The sequence below is a fragment of the Nannospalax galili genome, unplaced genomic scaffold, assembly GCF_000622305.1.
Source record: "Nannospalax galili isolate Female #2095 unplaced genomic scaffold, S.galili_v1.0 scaffold296, whole genome shotgun sequence".
Lineage (NCBI taxonomy): Eukaryota > Metazoa > Chordata > Mammalia > Rodentia > Spalacidae > Nannospalax > Nannospalax galili.
The window spans coordinates 4,609,930-4,630,699 of NW_008340113.1; the positions used below are offsets into that span (position 1 = coordinate 4,609,930).

Sequence of the window (20,770 nt, forward strand, 5' to 3'; positions counted from 1 at the left end):
TTGAATGCACATCACAAGCAACAAATTAGAAATATCATATTCCTTACCTAAAATTGTTTTGTGAGCTCTGAAGTGAAAACCGAGCTAAAGATTATTTAAATAGATGAGAGCCCCTGTTATGAGAAGGGAAATCATCACCTCTTAGACTCTTGACAAACTGTGGCAGATTAGAATATGACTACATTACTTAACACTGTAGTTACCTGCTCCAAGGGGGAAAAAAGAAACAGAAAACCAACGGAAGATTAAGAGGGCCTTGATGCACAACTGCTTTAGTTTTAAGTAGCAAGGCAGTTTTGTGAAAGCATTCACGCAAGTACAATTCTACAAGGGCAGAAAAGTCCAGCTACAGACCAGCTTTTCCCCAGCATAATCCGTAACAAAACTTCTTAAACTAATTTAGCAACAGTAAAATGTTTCTGAATGCAATGACTAATGTTAATCGCAAATCCCGTGCATCATCAATCGGAGGTGCTTCCGGAGGTGTCACCCATGTTGTTTTGCACAGCTTTACTGCAGCCTTGGTTCTTAACACGTCACGTAATGCCTTCAAAAACCTCCTTGGGACACCTCAGCTCAGATTTAAGACTACTGTATAGGACAAACTGCAGTGTTTTACTGTTCTATAGAAATGTAATGACCAAATTACAGAAAAAAAAGATTTCAAGTATTTTCCTGCTACTCTTTATGAAGGAGATCTTTGAATTATACTGTGTAAGAATGTTTGTTTGTGACCTAATAATAAGTAATCAGTGAAAGAACTTTGCCTTAGGATAGGACAGGACTTCCAACAATTTTTGAAATATCCCTAAACATGCTCTTGTCATTTTGTACTAGGTATTTAATACTGATCAGTTATGAAAAATGGTAGAGAGCCTCTACATCTTACAACATCAAATGTTCAGCCAAGGCTGCTTCTGGTTTTTGTTTTTGTTTTTGTTTTTAAAAAAAGCACATAATCTCATTAGTATAAAAAAATTACAACTGGGAGTGGTGGCGTACACCTTTAACCCCAGCATAAGGAAGAAGGCAGAGACAGGTGGATCTCTGTGAGTTCCAGGCCAGCCAGGGCTACACAGTGACCATGTATACATAGTCAAATACACGTGCCTGGAGAAGTCATAGATCTCAGGGAAAACCCTAAGTCTGTCAATCCGTAGACAAATGTAATTTCTTACTATGTGCTAAATATGGATTCGAGTATCAGTCATCACTCATTAAAGAAGCTTCTTTTTGCAACACGTCAACTATTAAAAAGTTCCACAACTGGTCACACACGGAGATAAATGTCTGAGAGATGCCCAGCCCTAAATGACACATGTACAACAGAACCACTACACCTAAGGCTCATGGAACATAGCAGAATAAGGGCACAGACACTACTAATGCGTCTCTCAACTCACAGCAGTAGAGCTCCCTCATGCAACAGAGGGTGATCCACAGAGAAGGCCACAACTGGCCAAAGTGGAGAGAATAAGAGAAATGAAGAGTGTGTATTCCTGGATGGAACTCCTTTATTAAACCTCACCTGCCCATGGCTCAGGGACCCTTGTGGAAGAGGGGGTGGAAAGATTCTAAGAGCCAGGGCTAATGTTTGATCAGAAGGAAACAGAGTCTTCCAAGCCTCTAGGAACTTGCTCATAGGAACTTACAGCAATAGTGACAGCATGCATAAGAGCCATGTAAACTCAATTAGACAAAAACCAACATAGAACTGGGAAAACAAATGGGCAGGAGGCCCCGACCTTAACCAGCTGACCTTAAGGGAGTGACACTAGACAGGCTGAACAGGCTCCGGGGGATGAGCCCACACCGAGGAACATCTGGGCACACAAACTGACTTGATAGACCTTAACGTATATGACAAAATGCATGAGGTCCTGTGGGCAACCTATGGGGTGGAGTGAAGATAGGGAAGGGGGGTCTAAATATGATTAAGATGTATTGTATGAAATTCACAAATATATATTTAAAAAAATAAAAAGGAAACAAGGAAACAAACAAACAAGGAAGTATACTGGGTGAAAGGTTTCCAAAAGGAAACTTTAAGAAGTCTTGGCTCTAAAGTGGTGAAGTTCCAGACACAATGTTCAGTAGAAACCACAGGCAAGCTGAAGTAATAATCTCTAAAACAGAGATCTACTTCACAGCCCATCTTAAAGTTCATTCCATATTATATACACTGAGAAAATACCAATGGTAATGATTAAGAGAAGAACAAGACAGACTTATCATAAGGTTTCCTTGCATTTTAAAGGTAATGAGAACACTGAGTTGCAAAAGTTGAAGCATTAATGAATATGGTTTACATATAGACCTGACATCTGAAAAGAAGCCACAATTCTAGCACATGGTACCAATTACCTGACTCTTCATAAACTCGTACCTATGAAGCCAAATCCCGACAGAAGTAGAAACTCCAGTAGAGGGAGGACTAGGGCATGGCTGTAGTACTTATGAAATAATCCCATAACAGCTTAGAAAAAGGAAATGAGGGAAGGAGGGAGGTGCTCTTAAGTCTATCACTGTGGTGGGCAACTGAGACTCTATTCTCCTGGAACCCTTAGAAAGATGGCTTCCCACAAAGCACTAAAGGAAAGTAAGCCTTCCCTAGTCTGGTGCCCTCAACCTATGGCACATGTTTTAGTATCAGCAGCTTGAGAGAAAAGGTCCGCTACTGAACAATATAAAGGAATAAAGAAACTTTTGGAGACTATGTTTGGCTTTGTTAAAAAAGCCAAAAGCATCTTTCATTTTACTTCACGTATCTTACCCCAGCTGTGTGCCCACAGGGGTTCACATCATAAAACTGTTCTGTAAGGGAGGGAAAACAAACACACTTGTTTTTATTTTATTTTTTTAGCGATTTTATTTTAAGTTATGTGTCTATGTGTTGACTCTATGCACATGATGCAGGTACCCATGGAGTCTAGAGGTATCTGATCCCCCCGAAGCTGCAGTTATATAGGCAATTGTGAGATGTCCAATGTGGGTGTAGGGAACCAAACTTGGGTGTTCTTAATTGCTGAGCCATCTCTCCAGATCAACACACTTGATTATATGTATGTCATAAAATTAAGCCTGTAAGTTTTGACTAATAGCTAATTTGTTTTAAAGGCCACATGAGAAATTACCATAACGTTTAGTCCAAATGCATTCATAACATAAAATGGTAGTTTTGAAATCCATAATAGAAAAGAAGGAACATATTTTCTAAAATTGCCATACTTCGCTAGGATGTCAACCTGGAATGAACACACACACACACACGCACACAGAGTGAGAGAGGCAGCTAAATAATGTAACAGACAGTATATAAATAAACACACATGTATATTTAAGTAAGGGTCAATCATATGACAGGACAATAAAACAAAATGTTAGAACTGGGCAAATAACGGAAGATCTTTTTTTTTTTTTTTTTTTTTTTGGTTCTAGAGATCCTATGCCATTAAGGACTTGGGCATCTAAGATTTGGGTGTCCTGGGGTCCTGGAACCCATCCCACTGGCTACTCTGAGATGTCCATAGCTATAAACCTCTCAGTTTCCACAAAGCTTGTCAGGCACCGTTCTGACAGCTAACAAGGCTGACTTGGTGCTGACAGAGCTTCCTTTTATAGGGGTAAATCTCTTGGGAGTAATTTTATTTTTTAATTGAATGGTTTTAATTTAAAAGGCAAAGTCATTTAAATCATTTCCTTAGTAATACAAGTAATATTTAAATAGATTTAATAGTGCTGCTCCAAACCAATGAATTATGGGTTTAAAACCTATTAAAATGTAATGTTTTTTTCTTGAGCTGAGAGGAGAGAGATTTAAATCCACCGAATTTTAATATTTCAGCTTGAGCTGCAGGAGGTAGAGAAAGTCCAAATGAACTATTCCATCAGCACCATTCAAGCATGAACATTTTAATCAGTTTTCCTTCCTTGGAGTTCTCTAACACAGTTTACGCTGTCATTCTGAAAGCACTTAACACAGAGAGTGTGAAAAACCACTAAGGCTTGTTATTGCCTTCACAATTGATGGCAAATAATTCTGCAGACTTCCTATCATTAAAATGTCACTGCTAAGAGCTGAAGTTCAGCATTTCTAGTGCTAAACTGCATCTCCCTGCAGCCCCGGGCACACCTGTTCATAAAGGTCACGTGAGGGCGGGGGAGTATTTTAATGCGTACATTTCTATCATTTATTTTCGTAAAAAGTTAGGACAAAAAAGATGTGGGTTTTAAAATACATTTTCTATTTTTTATAAGCCAGGTATCTTCTTTTCTGACACTCACACTAACCGTTTTCTTAATGGTAGTTTGTTGGAATTCTTATGAGATTCTAACTTAGCCTACTTTATTAAGCATAACCACATTCACACAGCATGCACTGATTATATAGTGTAATGGATTTAAAAAGCATTTTAAGATAGTCAGATGACTCAATTTAATAATACAGGAAATGAAAACATCATTTCTAATTAGATCATATTACTGATTTAAAACTACAATTTGCGTGTTGTTCCAACAGTGCAATCTGGCAGAGATTCTAATTTGAAAACACAGTGGCTAGTAGGACACGTGACAGGATCAAACAACATACATAACATTTTCAGCTCATTGGGGTAGCTCAGGGAAAGCTTCAAGAGAACACAAAATCAAAACACAAAATATTAACTATAAAATTCACAAGAATCTCCCTGGTTTTCTTTTTTATAAAAGATAAATGATATTTAACTTATTTCAATCTATCAACACTTTTAAACTGAACATGACCTGTGAAAGAAATCATTATAACTGTGTTTCATTCCATTAAACACAACTAGCTTACTGTCAGGAGAACAGCTACCTCTCCAGGTTTCAGGCTCACTTCAGCACTTTGCATTTAAACTGCATGGATCACTGGTTTGGCTCATTTACCAATGAAAGTAGAATAATATTGCAGAGTTAAAAAGGTGCTTCATCAGATTTCATTAAATCTGGGGGCATTCGCTCTTGTTTGGATGGCGTGTATACATATGAAACAGATGCATATGCAGTGATAAATAAATGAAGGTCTGCAGGGGCTTAAATGGATCTTTGCCTCTTGCAAGAAATGCTATCATTCCCTCAGTGCAGAAAATCACTGCCAATTTCATTCCAAAACGCAAGTAAGAAAAATCTAAACCTGACCTGTCATCATTCTAGTAGCAAATCAACATGCTACCACTTCTTGGGAAAAGAAGGCTTAGTGAGTACAGGCACTTGCCATCAAGTCTGAGGTCAATCCTCAGGACCCACATGGCGAAAGGAGAGAATCAAATTTTTTTTTTTTTTTTCGTCTTTTTTGAGACAGGGTCTCCCTGTAGCCCCAGCTGGCCTGGAACTCGCTATGTAGACCAGGCTGGCCTTGAACTCACAGAGATTCGCCTGCCTCTGCCCTCCCAAGTGCTGGGATTAAAGGCGTGTGCCACCACGCCTGGCAAGAGAATCAACTTTTACAAGCTAACTCTAACCCTCACAATGCAGTCTACAACATGCGTGTGCCCCCCACTCCCAACATACAAATGAAGAAAAGTAAAAGAAAAAAATTAGTGCTATCACTTCTTAACAAAATGCCCAAGAGGACACGGAACAACAGATGCATTTAAAGTCTCACAGTGTTACTACACACACTCCCTGAAAGCTACTGATACAAGACTAATATGCCAAATAAAGCCAAAAGAGCCTGGGAAGCAGAATTCAAGTCAGTCTGTAGCTGCTCCTTCTTTCTCAGATTATAGTTACTCAAAATGGCTGGGTTTACTTTTCTATTACCGTAATCTATTTTTCAGAATAGTCAGATTATATGATTTTGACTGTCTAGTTCAAACAGTTTGAAATTCCCTGAGGTCCACCAACATCACATATGCTGCTTTGACAGCATATTGCTCTACTAGTTAGTTTTTAGATCACAAAATTAAATTAGCTTCATTTTAACAATTATATATATATACACACACACATACACACAATGTCAATAACAGCTACAATCTAGTAAATGGTTTCTCTGAGAAAAGAAAATCTGTTATTCCATTAAAAACAAAGTACATAAAAGTGAAATAAACACAAAACAGCATTAAAATATATGTGATGTGATAAAGGTAAGGGAACTTATTTGATTTTCTATCTGTCATCATTTTTAAGTAATATCCAAGGCTGTGTGTTTCTGATTTAGCTTAATCTTCCCATTGTACAGTCACTGAGAACTGGAAAATCAACAAACACACAGCATCTGTTTCCTAGAAAAGGGATGTTACTCAGATGTTAGGTAGTACGGCTGCCTGGCCTTCAGCCCTTCATGCACAAGCTAAAAATGACCTTGCAAGCTCCCCTATAAGGTACCACTCTGTACACTGCCTTTATAAATACTAGACTAAGGCCAGGCGTGGTGGCGCAGCACTTGGGAGGCAGAGGCAGGTGGATCTCTGTGAGTTCAAGGCCAACCTGGTCTACATAGTGAGTTCCAGGACAGCTGGTGATATAGGGAGACCCTGTCTCAAAAAGACCAAAAAAAATAATAACACTACGAGGAGTGACACTTGAAGTTACGTTCTATCATTTCCGATCTGTGAGAATGTAACAAAAGCATAGGTACCATCCTGGCATGACTATAACACTTTCATACATACGAAACATTTCAGGCAAGGAGGACTGATGCACACAAACAGACTTAACTTTTAAAAGTGGAACACACTGAATTAAAAAAAATAACACAGTGCTATATTCTGGAGTATCAAGAAAAACAAAAAAACCATGGAATGTGTTCATTTGCACTGGCGCACTCTTCCCCACCTAGCATAGTAAACATGGAACAAAGGGACCTCCTGAGTCTCCCCAGCCTTTCTGATACAGCCTCTTCTTTCCAAGGGGCTCTTCAGAGAAAGTCAAGACTATTCTTTTCCATTTATGTCTGCTAATTTACTACCTTTTTTTTTTTTTTTCCTGGTGGTCAGAGGAACACAAAATAGAGCTTCAAATAGCCCATTAAAGAACAAGCTACAATCAGACTATTTAGTCCCAAGCACCAACCTAGTAATCCCTGAGTTCTGATTTCCTTGTTAAAAGAAACAGGCATAAATGAAGCAATATCTTCACTTCAGATTGATTATCAGTCGACCCTTATCTGCATCTTCACTCAGCAATTTGAATTTTAATGAAAGTAAATGGAATAATTAGCATTTCAAAGTGTGTTTGATACACTGAGAGGAAAAAAGAGAAAAGACTTCTGTGTATAATTTATACACAAAAGAAAGTATTTGGAGAGGGAGCAGCAGAAGAGGAAATTCAGTCTTGATTAGAACTGTGGCCTGGCTGCTTCCACCATCTGCATACACTGTTCTCAATACTAAAATTCTTACAACTAAGATTTCTTGCCTTTAGTACTGCTATATTTTAGTACATCATTGTCTTTTACCTTTTACCTTTGTCTGTGAAGCTAGAGTGACTGCTCACATCTATGGATTCCATGAGGATTCTAAGAAAGATCACTATCACCAGCTAGGATTTCTTAACTGGCTGATTTTTTTTTTTTCAAAACAATGTAGTTCATCTTCTATTTCACCTACATATGGACCCCTGCCCATAAAAACCATTCATCACAGGGAAAAAGAATAGCAAGAGAGATGTGAAAAATATATATGGCAGTAAAAACGATATTGAAACACTTGAAATCATTTAAGGAATATAAAATGAAATTGGGTCATTTCAACATCAGGACAATCTGATCTATTTTTTCCTGCCCTAGGTTAGCAACAGAAGCTGACTGCAAAGTAAAGAAATATTAGAAAGAACTAGTCAATCTCCTTATGACAGAGTTCTGGGACACACCAACTTAAATTAGCAAAAATGTGATCTAAAGTTTCTGAACAGATATCAAGCTCCACATGAGACTGCAGGGTAAGTGCTTAACTTCACAATGTGGTCATTTACTGCTTTTTGTTCCACTGGTGGGACAGAATTTAAAAAGAGAAAAGCAAGAAAGCTAAGGATAAACACTAAGATCATAGCTAAAACGGAAAGGCCACGTACCCCAATGATGGCGTTCAGTTCTGCCATGGTCACCTGCTTGGCCCGTTCCACAGCCTGCACCACTTGTTGCTGGTGCTATAAATGAAGATCAGAAACAGAATATAATTATTTGTTTCTACTCAGTCAGAATAGCTTTTTCTAACATGTCCTCTAACTTTACATGCAAAACAGCTTTTGGGGTCTCATGATTTCCAAATAATATTCCCTAGTGATGACTAGATGAATTGTCTGGGGTCATTGGGTCTACAATTCTTAAGAGTAACCAGGCATCAGCTACACACACTGTCTGTGTCTGTGAAAGATGCTACCTACATCTGCAGAATCCACTCACATTTCATTCTCAGGGCACATTGACGAAACACCTGGTAAACTAAAAACAAAATCCAACTTATCCTACTTGCCTTCTTTGTTCTCCCTTTTCTCTACACTACCTAAAGAAAAATATTCTTTAATTACTCCCTGCAAATACTTATTTTTAAGTCTTGATATTTGTTAGAGTAGGTCCTGGAAGGTCATTTCTAAATCAATGTTCTATTTTCTTCTGGAAATGGGTAAAGTGTCTTTGTTTTGTATTTCTGTCATGAAAGGCTGCATACTTAAAAGATTAAAATATATGTGACCGAAGTTGAAGGACTGCATGTATTTCTTTTAAGTACAATACAAAAAAATAGAACCTGCAAGGTTAAATCATTTTTCTTTAGAAAAACTGGGATCACTAATACTGGGAAAATCCTCCATCCTTGATTCAGCGCCAAAGAGAAAGAGCAAGAACTGATATTAAGAAGATCTGTAACACTGGTTAGAAACAAAAGCAGCAGCACATAAGTCTCTATATAGGCACGCTCACACATCTGGATGTATACAAGTGATTGTGCAAGTACCCCACAATGAAAAGATTATCCCCAACTAAATACAAAGAACTATTTCAGTATCTGCAAACTCAAATTTGGTCCAAAATAATTCTTTCAAGGAGAGTTAGTGAATTTAGGATCAAAAGACCTGTGCTAGGAAACAAGCACTTCTCTGTGTGGTTGGAAGGGGCTTGCTTTGGTTATAGCTGGTGAAAAATTAGCATACTTTCTTCACTAATTTGAAGTGAAAAGGAAGTTCAGCTACAAAACTGCTTGAAACATACAAAGAGCTCTCCATCAAATGTGGAATTCCCCTAACTACCTAGTCTCTATTCCAAAACACTCAAACATATTTTTGATATTAATTAGGGTGACTGTAACTTCACCTCTGAACCCAGTACAGAGAGAGGAGGGAGGTGATGTGGGGAAAGAAACTGCCTTAAATTAGTTATCTATATACAACATGGTGTTTTTTCAAATCATTTTTCTGTTTGAAGTAAAAACCCTATAATAAAACTAGAAAGAGAAGATGGTAAGATAGCTCAGTCAGTAAAATGCCTGTCAGCAAGTATGCGGATCCGAATTCAGATCCTCCACACCCATGGAAAAATAATGGCTGGCTGTGCCATGGAACTCTTGTAATTCTAGCATGGGAGAGGCAGAGACAGGAGGATGGCCGGAGCTTGCTGACCAGCCCAGTCTAACTAACCGGCAGGCTCCAGGATTAGCGACAGACTTCCTCTCAAAAACTGCAGCAGAAAGAGACTGAAGAAGACACCAGATGCCAACCTCTTGCTTCCATAAACACATGTACACATATGTACACAAACACACATAACACAGAAAACAACAGGAAATACTAGAAGGAATAGGAGGAAAAGTCAATAAAATGGCCAGTAATAGCTGACAACCATATGCCAAGTTTACTAAGCACTTTATATATATATAAGTGCCAAGCTCAAAGCCCACTTTTAAATTGATATTAGTCTGGTTTTCAGAACAGTGAAAAACAGTAGTCCCTGCAAAGTGGCCTCTGAGATTTAACACTTCATGTATGATTATGTGCAGAAACGATTACAGGCTTTCTACCTTCTACTCCTGACATTCAACAGGGGCTGCTTAAACTTCAGAGTGAGAGGGTAACATGCACACACACTCACCACACACGCCAATCATTCTACTCATGCACTCATCCCCTCACCAAATGCCAAAGCTCTTATTCTGCCATGTCTCCATCTTACTCAAATATTATCTCCTTTATATAAGTAGTCAAAGAACAATTACATGGGACAGAGATATGGAACAAATATCTACTTAAGGGATCTCTACTATGGGGATTGTTCAACTACAGCTTGATAAACTAGATTCCAATTGCTAAGATGGGCAAAGATGCCTCAAGCAAGAAGCCTGTGGCATTAAAATCAAGTGCATTTCTTGAGAAAACCAGAAATTTACCCCAATGGGCCATAACTCTGACAACCGATGTTCCTATACTAACTTGTTTAAGCTAACATAAAAAATGTAAGTCATGATTCAGCTGGTCTGCTTTGATGGCAATGGCCAAGGGCTAATACAGTATCTATACTTTACCTCCCTATTTTCGCTCACGGTCCATGCATCATTCGCTGTTTAAGGTCCATTTGAACAGAAGCTTCCTAAGGCCAACAAGGCCACCTCTCCTGTAAGCTCTGAAAAGCACCTGAAGCACTACTCCACAACATGGTAAATACATCACAGCAGACTGGAGGTTTGCCCACCAGGTAAGGTGTGAGCATTAAAACGCAGAAAGTAGCAGCAAAGAATCATGAATGAGAAAAAGGAACACACAAGGCAGAAGTTAAAAGAACTCCCTTAAAGGAGGCCCAACAGACATTCTTCTTTTCCACTCTCAGATTCTAACCAATGTGCTCTCTGACTCAGAAAACACAAGTGTTCCACATCCTCTTAGAAAGCTTGGCTTCTTCCCACTGTGTCTGCCATCTCTTTGTCCTTTCCCCCCCTTCCCCATCTGTCATCTATGCTCATTCCACCCTCATCTCATCTCCCATGGCACTTCCTGCTTGTACCCTCTAACACTACACCTCAAGTGCTGACAGATACTCTTGGCTCCAGCCAACTTGAAGACGGCAACAGTCCATCATACTGTTCCAGCTGCTCACGCAGATGTGCACTCTGGTTGACTGTCCCACCAGGACTACCAAACAAAATGCCATTAAGGACATAAGAAACCAGGTGGGTGACTGGAATCTGAATGAAGGAAAACACGTCTAATTATTCTTTAAAATGTTAAAATTTTAATTTTTTAGTTTTAAAAATAATGAATTAAATTGTGGAAATAATTTTATGACTGTAGTTACTGAAAGTCATTGAATTATATATAAGGCAAATGAATTTTACGGTATACGTATTATAATCTCAATATGACAGTTTACAATACGATGATTTAAGGAATACAAGTATTACTGGTAATACGGAAATGAAATTCTGTACACTAAATTATTTTTCTATGTATTTTCATTATCATAAAATTACTTTTAGTATTTGGTCAAGAAAACCACTTAATTTTTCCTCCATAAGAAAGAGATTAAAATGACGTAAGGGGAGAGGGGGAAGCAGTTAAGATGGAAGGTAGACGGTTCCCGAGAGCCGGGAAGAGGTGTGGGGCAAAGGGAATATCTAAATTTCCTCCCAAAGGACCCACTGTGATTCAGTAAAACAGCCTTTCCACCCACTGAGCCGGCTACACAGATCTGTATTCAGGAGAACCTCACCAGCAAAGGTGTGGTCAGCAGCCTTAACTCCACTAGCACAGCAGCCCTTCCGGTCAAGTCCCTAGCACAGCAGGAGGCCAAAAAGGTCAGGAGGCAGACCCTAAGCAGTAGCAGGCCCAACAAGAACAGGAAAAACTTATCTTCAATAAGGCCAACCAGGAACTCCCAATGTGAGACAGAAGGAAGCCCAGTTATGTGATCAGGACAGCTTATGGATCCTAATGGATCACAAGGCTTCAAAGAGAGCAAATAAGAGCAGGCAAGATAGGATGCTGCTGTGGCCACTGCTTCCTGGTTTGTCTGTCATGAGTTGCACTGCTGTGGCAGACATCTGCACTTGAGCAGAGGAAATGAACTGACTTACTTGCATTGTGATCATCCCCTTTGCTTTGCCCACTGTGACCTAGAACCCATGGTCTTTAACTTTCACCACCCCCATTTCCCACTGTCAGTGCAATGTTGACAAGGGCTATCCCAAGTCAATAGAAAGGGAAAGAGTAGAGATTAGGGGAGGGTTGGGGGGAACCTACCAAGGAGCAGAGGTCACAAAGTGCTACTTGGTCACTTGGGGTAGAGCCAGTTCTAGGGATAACAATTTATCATGTGCATTAATTTGAGATTGCAAACACAAATGAGAACTCCCACTCACCTGCAAGTAAAAGTCTACATCATTTAAAAAGTTAAGTTACATCTGAAAACACACTTTCCTTTATTCTTCCTATTTCTGTCTTATACAAATATTTGATTTGTAAGAAAAAGTGCATGGATGGGGTTTAATAAATTTTAAATTGAGAAAAGGTAATTTGACAATCTACTTAAAGATGTTTCTAGGAAATGTGCTAGAAACATTAGCCAGTAGGATTTCGGCGAACTTAGCTTCTGTACTCCTATTGCTGCAGAAAACGAGCAGGGCTCTGAAGCCCTGACAGATGACACCCAATGCCTATACTGTCTTCCTCCAGCTATGTATACTGCCTGGAGAGGCACAGCGAGTCAACCCCACCTCTAGCATTTTGGGTGACTGGGAAAATGGCAGACTTCCCCTTCTCTCATCTCTCAGGGTAGCACCCTACCTACAGAAAGCCAGGGAGCATGAGGGAGGAGACTCCACTACTGGACTAAGAAGCAGGCCATGTAGGGCTTTTTCAGTGTCTGCTGTCAGCACAGGACCAGGAGTGGGTGTGGCTCCAGAACTACAGGCCTTTTGCCTGGTGTGGTCAGAAGGCAGATAGGCCTGTACCTTCTAGCAAGACTGGAATGCTTTGGTGCTCCTTGTCTGTTAATGGCCCAGCTCAGAAACTATAACTGGTACATTTCCCATGAGAAATCAGTACCTTGGAAGTAGACCAGTCTGAATAAAGTTGGGAAAAGAAAAGCTCTGCTCTGTAAAAACAAAACACAAACAACAACAAATGATGTAAGACCACGTAGGCCCAATACAGCCTACTGATGAATGGATAGCAATGAATGTGTGCAGTAGGTATTTAAATTATGTTTTTCCGAAGGGATTACAATGGCAATACCTCCAATGTCAATATTTTGGGGCAAATAACACGTGGTATGAATAAAAATATTAAAAACTATTACAACTTAGAAATTTAAAGAACTATTCCCTCTACTGACAGAATATGGACAGAGATTGAAAGGTGACTAAGATTCTTATAACAAAAAACACTCCCAGCTAGCTGTGGTGATACAGCTAGGACATATCAGATCTGTTTCTCACAGAACTCAAAGACATAGGGCACAAGGAAATGTAGGATATAAAACACTAGAAGAGGATTTAGGAAGGGATCAGAAAAGCCTTTGCTTTTCATACCTTCATTCAAATATCTGTTAAACAATTAATATGCAGCAGGCACTGATGTTAGAGTAATGACAAGATGAACACAGCCCTTGATCTCATAGCTTAAACTCTATAAAGAAAGATGGTCAGTGAATTAGTAATACTCAAAAGGCTCTATAATTACAACTGGGGAATAATTTCCATGAGAAAACTACAGGATGCTGTTCAATCATTTATCAAGGAAATATCTTAATTGAATCTTGTGACTAGGGGAGAGTCCCTAAGGAAACTGACCTGACAACTGACACTGGAAGGACCAGCAGGACTTCCGGTGATGAAGGATGAGGAGACATGCATACAAAAGGCAGAGACTAGAAAAGGTCTGTGGAGGAGAAAAAAACCTGCGTCTCCTAAGGACAAAAGTGAGTACTGTGTGACTGGATCAGAGTAGGTGGGGAACACAGTTGAGGGACAGGTACGGTAGAATTTTACAGGGCCTCTGGGGTAGGTGAGACACATGCAAAGTCTCTTTAAAGTGGGAGAAGTACTCACAAGAAGAACAACAAAGGCGAACACGGCAAGGCAAACTAAAGAACCGCCTATTGTGGAAATAAAACCTGGAAGAGCAGAAGACACTAAGCATGAAGGGCATGGCATGAAAACAGCTGTACTGCATCCTGATAGAAAATGAGACATTATTAAAATGTTTTAAGCAGATGAGTACCATCAGTTCTGGATTTTACTAAGATGGACTTGGAAACAGGAAAGGAGGGGGGCAGGGAGGTAAACCATTGAAGGGAGAAAAGCCCAGAGAGCTAATGTAGTATTCTAGCGTGAAAGACACTTAGATCTGAACTTAGACCAAATGCCTTTCCTGCTAATAGGAATCATTAGCCATGGATATAGGAAAAGCTACTCATTTCATTTACAGAAATTCAGACCTGGAAGGAACCTTTAGAGATCATGAGATCCATATACCAGGCTTTGTCTGAATCCGGATTTCCAAATGCTGTCTGGGTTGGTATGGTAGAACTACAGTACCAACCAGAGGTCGAAAGCCATTAGTCTACTCAACAGATGAACCTCTTCTGCAGCATTCTAACTAGTCCAGTCTCTCCTTGAACATGTCTTGCGAAAAGAACTCTTACTTTATGAACAAACTTTTTCTACTGGGGGATAGATAACAAACCCTAATACTAACTTAAGATCTACTTCCTGATTACACTTCCCACTAGGTTCTAGTTCTGTCTCTAAATCTGCCTCCACTTCAAGCATCTAAAAGCAGTAAAACATGTGTTTCCAACCCGTTTTCTCCCTCTCTTCCAGGTTAAACATCCTCAGGTCACTCATCCTTCAGGTTATGCTCAGTGTGGTTACAACACAATGCTCCAGGTGCAACTGAGTTAAGTTCAAGCGAAAACAGCACTCCGCACCACTCCGCACCTAAGTGTGACTGAAATCTTACTTCGCCTACTAAACAACTCAGTAAAGTTTATTGGCACATAGGCACTCAAAACCCTAATCCCCAAATCAGCCTATCCTAAACAGTATTCCAACATATGGTTTCACAAGAAATTAGACATTACAAAACATAAACAACGACATTTGGTAGATGAAGAATTCAAAGCCATAGCTCAGAGAGGGTGAATGTGCACACATAGGATCAAAGACAAGGAACTAAGAGAGTTCTCAAAAGAAATGGAAATGGCCAACAAGCATTTTAAAACTGCTTAATAACATCCTTAGCCACCAAAGAAATGTAAATTCCAAATACTTTGGGATTACATCTTATCTAGTCAGAGTGACTATTATCAAGAAAACTGACAAAAAATGCTAGCAAGGATGTGGGAAAGAGAAAGTCTTATTCATTGTTAGCAGGAGTATAAACTGGTACAGCTACTACAGAAATCAGTGTGGAGGTTTCTCAAAAGCTACAAATAGAACTACCACACAACCTAGCTACATCATTCCTGGGGATTATACCCAAAGGCATCTCATTCTATGGCAGAGATACCTTCACACCCATGTTCACTGCTGCTCTGGTCACAATACCAAGAAATGGATTCAGACTAGATGTCCACAAATGGACGAATGTATAATGAAATTATGAGTCATATACACAATGGAATTTTATTGTTATTAAAAATAAAATTTTGATGCCAGGCATGGTGGCACATGCCTTTAACCCCAGCACTCAGAAAGCAGAGGCAGGTGGATATCTGTGAGATTGAGGCTAGCCTAGTCTACACAGTGAGTTCCAGGCCAGCTGGAGCTATAGAGAGACCCTGTCTCAAAAAGACCCAATAAAATAAAATAAAAAATTGTGAAATTTGCAGGAAAATGGACAGAACTAGAAAATATACTGAGATAACCCAGGCTCAGGAAAACATCTCATTTTTTTCTCTCCTCTGCAGATCCTAGCTTCTTAGTTTTATACATACTGTATTTTTGTAGGAATGTGGTGTAGAGACCAGGAAACAAGAAAGGAGCTCATGTGAGGGGGAAAAAAGAAGTTTTAGATGAGAGGTGTGGGAAGAGTAAACACACGTGATAGGAAAGTAGAAGGGGGACCACTAGGGGTAGAAGGGTTTACGTAGGGGTGTGAGCAGACAGGACAGGAGGAGACGGGTTGTCAACCAAAATTGTTATGAAATACCATAAAGAAACTTGCTACTTTGAAGGATAAATAAAAAATAATAAAATAAAAATAAGCAATTAGGAGCACTTCAGGAGGCTGCCCAAGTCTTTTCCCTACTTACCACTTCACTGGTGTGTTCAAGCTCCACAGTTAGTTCAGTGCTGTTCCACAGAACTTTCTGCAATATTCTGGCCATTCTATTTGTACTAATTATTATGGCAGCCACCAAACACAGCACAGAACAGTGGACATCAAGCACTTCAAATGAGAGTAGTGTCACTGAGAAAGTAGTTTTAATTTTCTTAAGTTTTAATTATAATGTACATTGAAATAGCTACTCTGTATTGGACAACACAACTCTACTTATAACAGGAAGTGCTTTAAAGTTTATATCCACTCAAAGTCAAGGAGATGAATAGGTTTTTCAAGCATACTTTAATTTCAGTAATACATGCATACAAGATTGCTAATGCTGCCTTTGGAAGAAGGCCCACATTTAATCCTGCGGAAGAGAAAGTTCCACCTCCTGAGAATCACCTTTTACTTCCTAAGGTCAAACAGACCATAATGCCACATTGTCACCAAAATGTACAAGCAGAACAAGATAATTAGCCAATCACAAAATACAGGAAACAATTGTGTTCTCTGATCCTTCAAGATTATGTCGGAAAAATATTTTAAATGGTCAATTTACCCTGCACTTGCCTCAATCGGAAATATGGACCAAATCTTCTGAGGCCCAATCCATGTATACTATGCATTACAGGACATCTGATCCATATATGACAAAATGGACCTCACTGGAAAGCATGCTTATGCTATGCAGGCTGTTGGCACTTACAAATGCTCTCTGAAGATGTTATTAGAGGTGTCACTGTGTGCCTGCCTACCAGGGGCTCTCAGGTGGTTTCAGCTGAGCTCACCTACATCAAACTATGTTATCACAAGCCACTGATCCCTTTCAAAGTTAACAAGCAATAAGAAGAGTTAACCTGGAGCCATTATGAAGCGCTAACACCGGCACCAGTGCATGTACCCAGTGTACTTTGTTCATTTCCTCCCTAAGGCACAATAGGAAAGTGACTGATCACATTTCTCAACTTCCATTTCACAATTATTCTACACTTGCAAAATGTGATTCAAAGACATCCAGTACTCAAGCACGAAAATAAAAGGCATATGAGACACACCTTTATCACATGTCAAGACAGGTTGATTTTCCATCAAACTGTAAGTACGTATCATTTGATAAGACCACCATAGTCCATTAAAGAATTCATATAATCACCCTGCAATTGTATGTTATTTTCTACCTTCTAAATGCAATGTGGAAAGTCTAAATAAATCTACAAAATTCTGGGATGGAAGGGGAGAAAAACTTTAAGTTGAAATTAAATTTGTATCAGAAAGCATTCAAGGTAAAAAATTACCCTTTCTCTAAGTAAATGTTATACTAAAAGTAAATGCCCTTTCTTTTAGCTTTTATGGTCTAAGATGTCTAATGATTAGAACACTCCTGGTTAAATGTTGCTTAAGAAATGAATGAATAACTTCATTTGTTAAACAAGGATTTATTCGAAATAACAGATGCACTGAAAAAAAAAACAAACAAACAAACAAACAAAAAAACAGCTCTGCTTATCTGACCCCAGGCCCCAAGTAAGTTTTCATGGTCTCTATAAAGCCAAGCCTACATGACGCCATTACCTGCTCCTATGCAGCTCTGCTTCTATTATAAATAACTCAAGAACAAACACCTAGTTATGGAATTACAGTAGTGAGGAAGGAGAAGTCAGTCTCCTTGATACTAAATGACTAAAAAAACCTGTTTGAATTTGTTGGTGGCAAGGCTAAAAATGACCGGTTTAAGAAATGAACTCGATAGCCACTAGTCACAAGGAACCACATTCTGCTCTCTTACTCTCTCAGGTAAGACACATACATTTCAGGCTACTTCAGGCTGTGGTTTAAAACTGGTTTGCAGAAGTGCAGACTAAGTGTCAGTGGAGTAAGTAGTTAGCCACAATGGGACACTGTATTAGTCACTTTTCTGTTGCTGTGATAGAAAGAGCTTGACCAATGGAACTTATAAAATGAAGAGTTTATTTAGCTTATGGTTCCAAAAGGGCAAGAGTCCATCAAGGCAGGGAGGCATGGCAGCAGAGGTGGCTGGAGGAGTGGAAGCTAAGCTCTCACATCTTCAAGTGAGCACAGGAAGGAAGAGACTGACTAAAGATCCAGCAAGGCTTAAGAACTCTGTAAGCCTGCCCCCAGTGACATGTTTCCTCTAGCATGGCCACACCTTAGAAGACCTCCCAAGGCAGTGCCACCAACTGGGGACAAAAATGTTCAATACTTGGAGCCTATGGGGAACATTCTCATTCAAACCACCACAGACACCTATCTCACACCCACCCCAGATTCAGAAACCATCTCAGAAGAAGAAGAGAAAGACTGTAAGAACTAGAGGTTGGGGATGATCAAGTGGAACAGTGTCTTCTAGACACAACAGGACCAAAGCACTTATGAACTCACAGGGGCCGTGGTTGCCTACATTAGACCTGTACAAGATCAAGCCAATCAACAATCTAGTCCATAACTCCTCAGTTGAGGGGGAGGGGTCGATGAGTTCCTGCTCCCAACTGAGGAGTTATAGACAGCTGATGGCTTCTTGGGGAGAATCAGTTTTCTTTAACTGTGGGGCTCCTGATAGGCCAACCACACTCGAAGGGATGGCCCCATTCCCATGAGTATATGAGCAACACAAACTGGACTTGGTGGGTTACTAAAAAATAAAAAGAAGAATTTGGGGGGAGAGTGGGGGGTGGATCTGGGGAGTTAGGAGGAGTAAAGGGTAAATATGATCAAAGTATAGTAAAATGGTCTGCAGACCAAGCCATCAAAGTATATCAACTTAATTCTGCAAAACAATAAACCTGAGCTGATTTTTCAAAAGGCATCTTAAAATTCCACAAATCAATTATCTATAGTGTGTATCCATCATTTCTTGACAGGGAAAACTGTCAAGATTTATTTCACTGCCTCAAACTATGTATGAGATGCCTGAGGAAAGACCAGTACTTTCCTTCCAGCAAGCCTCCTACAAACACAGCAGGCCAAGTGCGATCTGCCAGCATCTATACTTTAACTGAGAAACAGCTTTAAGGACCCTGGTACTCCAATTTTTTAATAGGCACAAATATGAGCAATTACAGGCCCTACAAGTTGTTTTGACAGCTCACATGGCTAATATTCATATATATTATATACTCTTTTATATACTCTGTGAATGTATCAATTGTAATCTACTTGAAGGACTACTATTTAGCAAGATTTGAAGTACAAGGAGATATGACTTTAATACCAAGAACTATGCAATATTTTATATATTAGGTTCTAAATTAAAATGAGTTATGCTGAGTACATGATCAGAATTAATATTTGCCATATAAAAATATACCATAAACAGTAACAATAATAATGGGTATTACTTTTATGTAATGCACAGCACTGTGTCTAGAAGAGACTGCTAGCTGTCCTCAGCTTCCTCTTCAGTTTTAGGTGGCCATGTAAGACTACAGTTTTAGTCTCCTTGTAGCTAGATGGGGACAGGTAACTAGGTATCAGACACTGCAAAAGATGCCAAAAATGTGAGCCTATTCCAAATGATGCCTTTTAAAGGAATGGAATACGCCCTCTCCTTTCCCCTTTCTGTTGGACAGGGCAGGACACAATAGTATTAGGAAAATGAACATAAAGAGAAGTTTATTTACCACATCCTGAATTTACCAAATTAGTCACAGTTACTTTTAGACAAATTGTTACTAGAGAGAAGTAAGCTTTTTTTTAATGTTTTTTTTTAAATTTTTATTTTATGTGTATGTGTGTATTGCCTGCATGTATGTGACTGTACCCGTATTGTGCAATGCCCATGGAAGACAGAAGAAGTTGTTGGATCCCCTGGAACTGGAGTTTCAGACAGTTGTTAGCTGCCATGTGGGTGTTGGTATTCAAACGCGGGTCTTCTGCAAGAAGAGCCCCAGAAGTAAGCTTTTTTACATGCATAAATTGCTGTTAGGTTGAGTTCTGTTAAAGAGGCCAAATATCTAGTGAAGCCTTTTATGCTATTACCAACCTTAATTAGCCAGTCTCATTGTATAGATAGGCCAGGAGCTCACTGTAGAAACCAGGGAACTGTAGTCTAGATTCTACTCAGCATCATAAAAGAAACAAGAACTGAGCCAAGACTCGGTTCTGGGTTTGGCTGACCTCAGGTTCTTATCACACTTCCTCTCTTCTGTCAACCTGGCTCTTCTAGTGAACTCTGCTCCTTGTTATCAATACAAGTTTTTGCAAAATACAATTCTACCCTGAAAAACAATTTTTCAACTATAATGTAATTGATCTAAAGTTCTCAAAGAGATCAGAACACTTTACTAATTACCATGAGTGTATAATGCTTATTTCAAAAGAGCCCTTATAGAGAAATAAGTATCCAATATTTAACACTTAATCTAATAGGTTAAGAAAGTGACATACCAAAAATAGAAATAATAAAATATTCCTTTATTTCTGAAACAGAGTTTTGTGAAACTAGCTGCCCACTGCTAGAGCTGCAAGGCCTAGGGAGCTACACAAGATTTTCTGCCAGCTCTTCTGAAATACTGAACTCTTCCCCGATTTTACT

The 20,770-nt window shown here is 39.3% G+C and overlaps 1 protein-coding gene across 15 annotated transcripts in view; it reads right to left on the reverse strand.

Moving 5' to 3' along the window:
• Window positions 1-20,770, reverse strand: part of Tle4 (TLE family member 4, transcriptional corepressor) — a 158,426-nt gene that overhangs the window by 94,048 nt on the left and 43,608 nt on the right. For 11 of the 15 annotated variants that reach the window (XM_029564504.1, XM_029564503.1, XM_008835088.3 and 8 more), the window contains one exon: window positions 8,038-8,112. The exons of the other annotated variants lie outside the window; for them this stretch is intronic. In XM_029564504.1, the coding sequence (XP_029420364.1) occupies window positions 8,038-8,112 (75 nt within the window). The remainder of the gene's footprint in view (window positions 1-8,037; window positions 8,113-20,770) is intronic. 15 annotated transcript variants of the gene reach the window in all.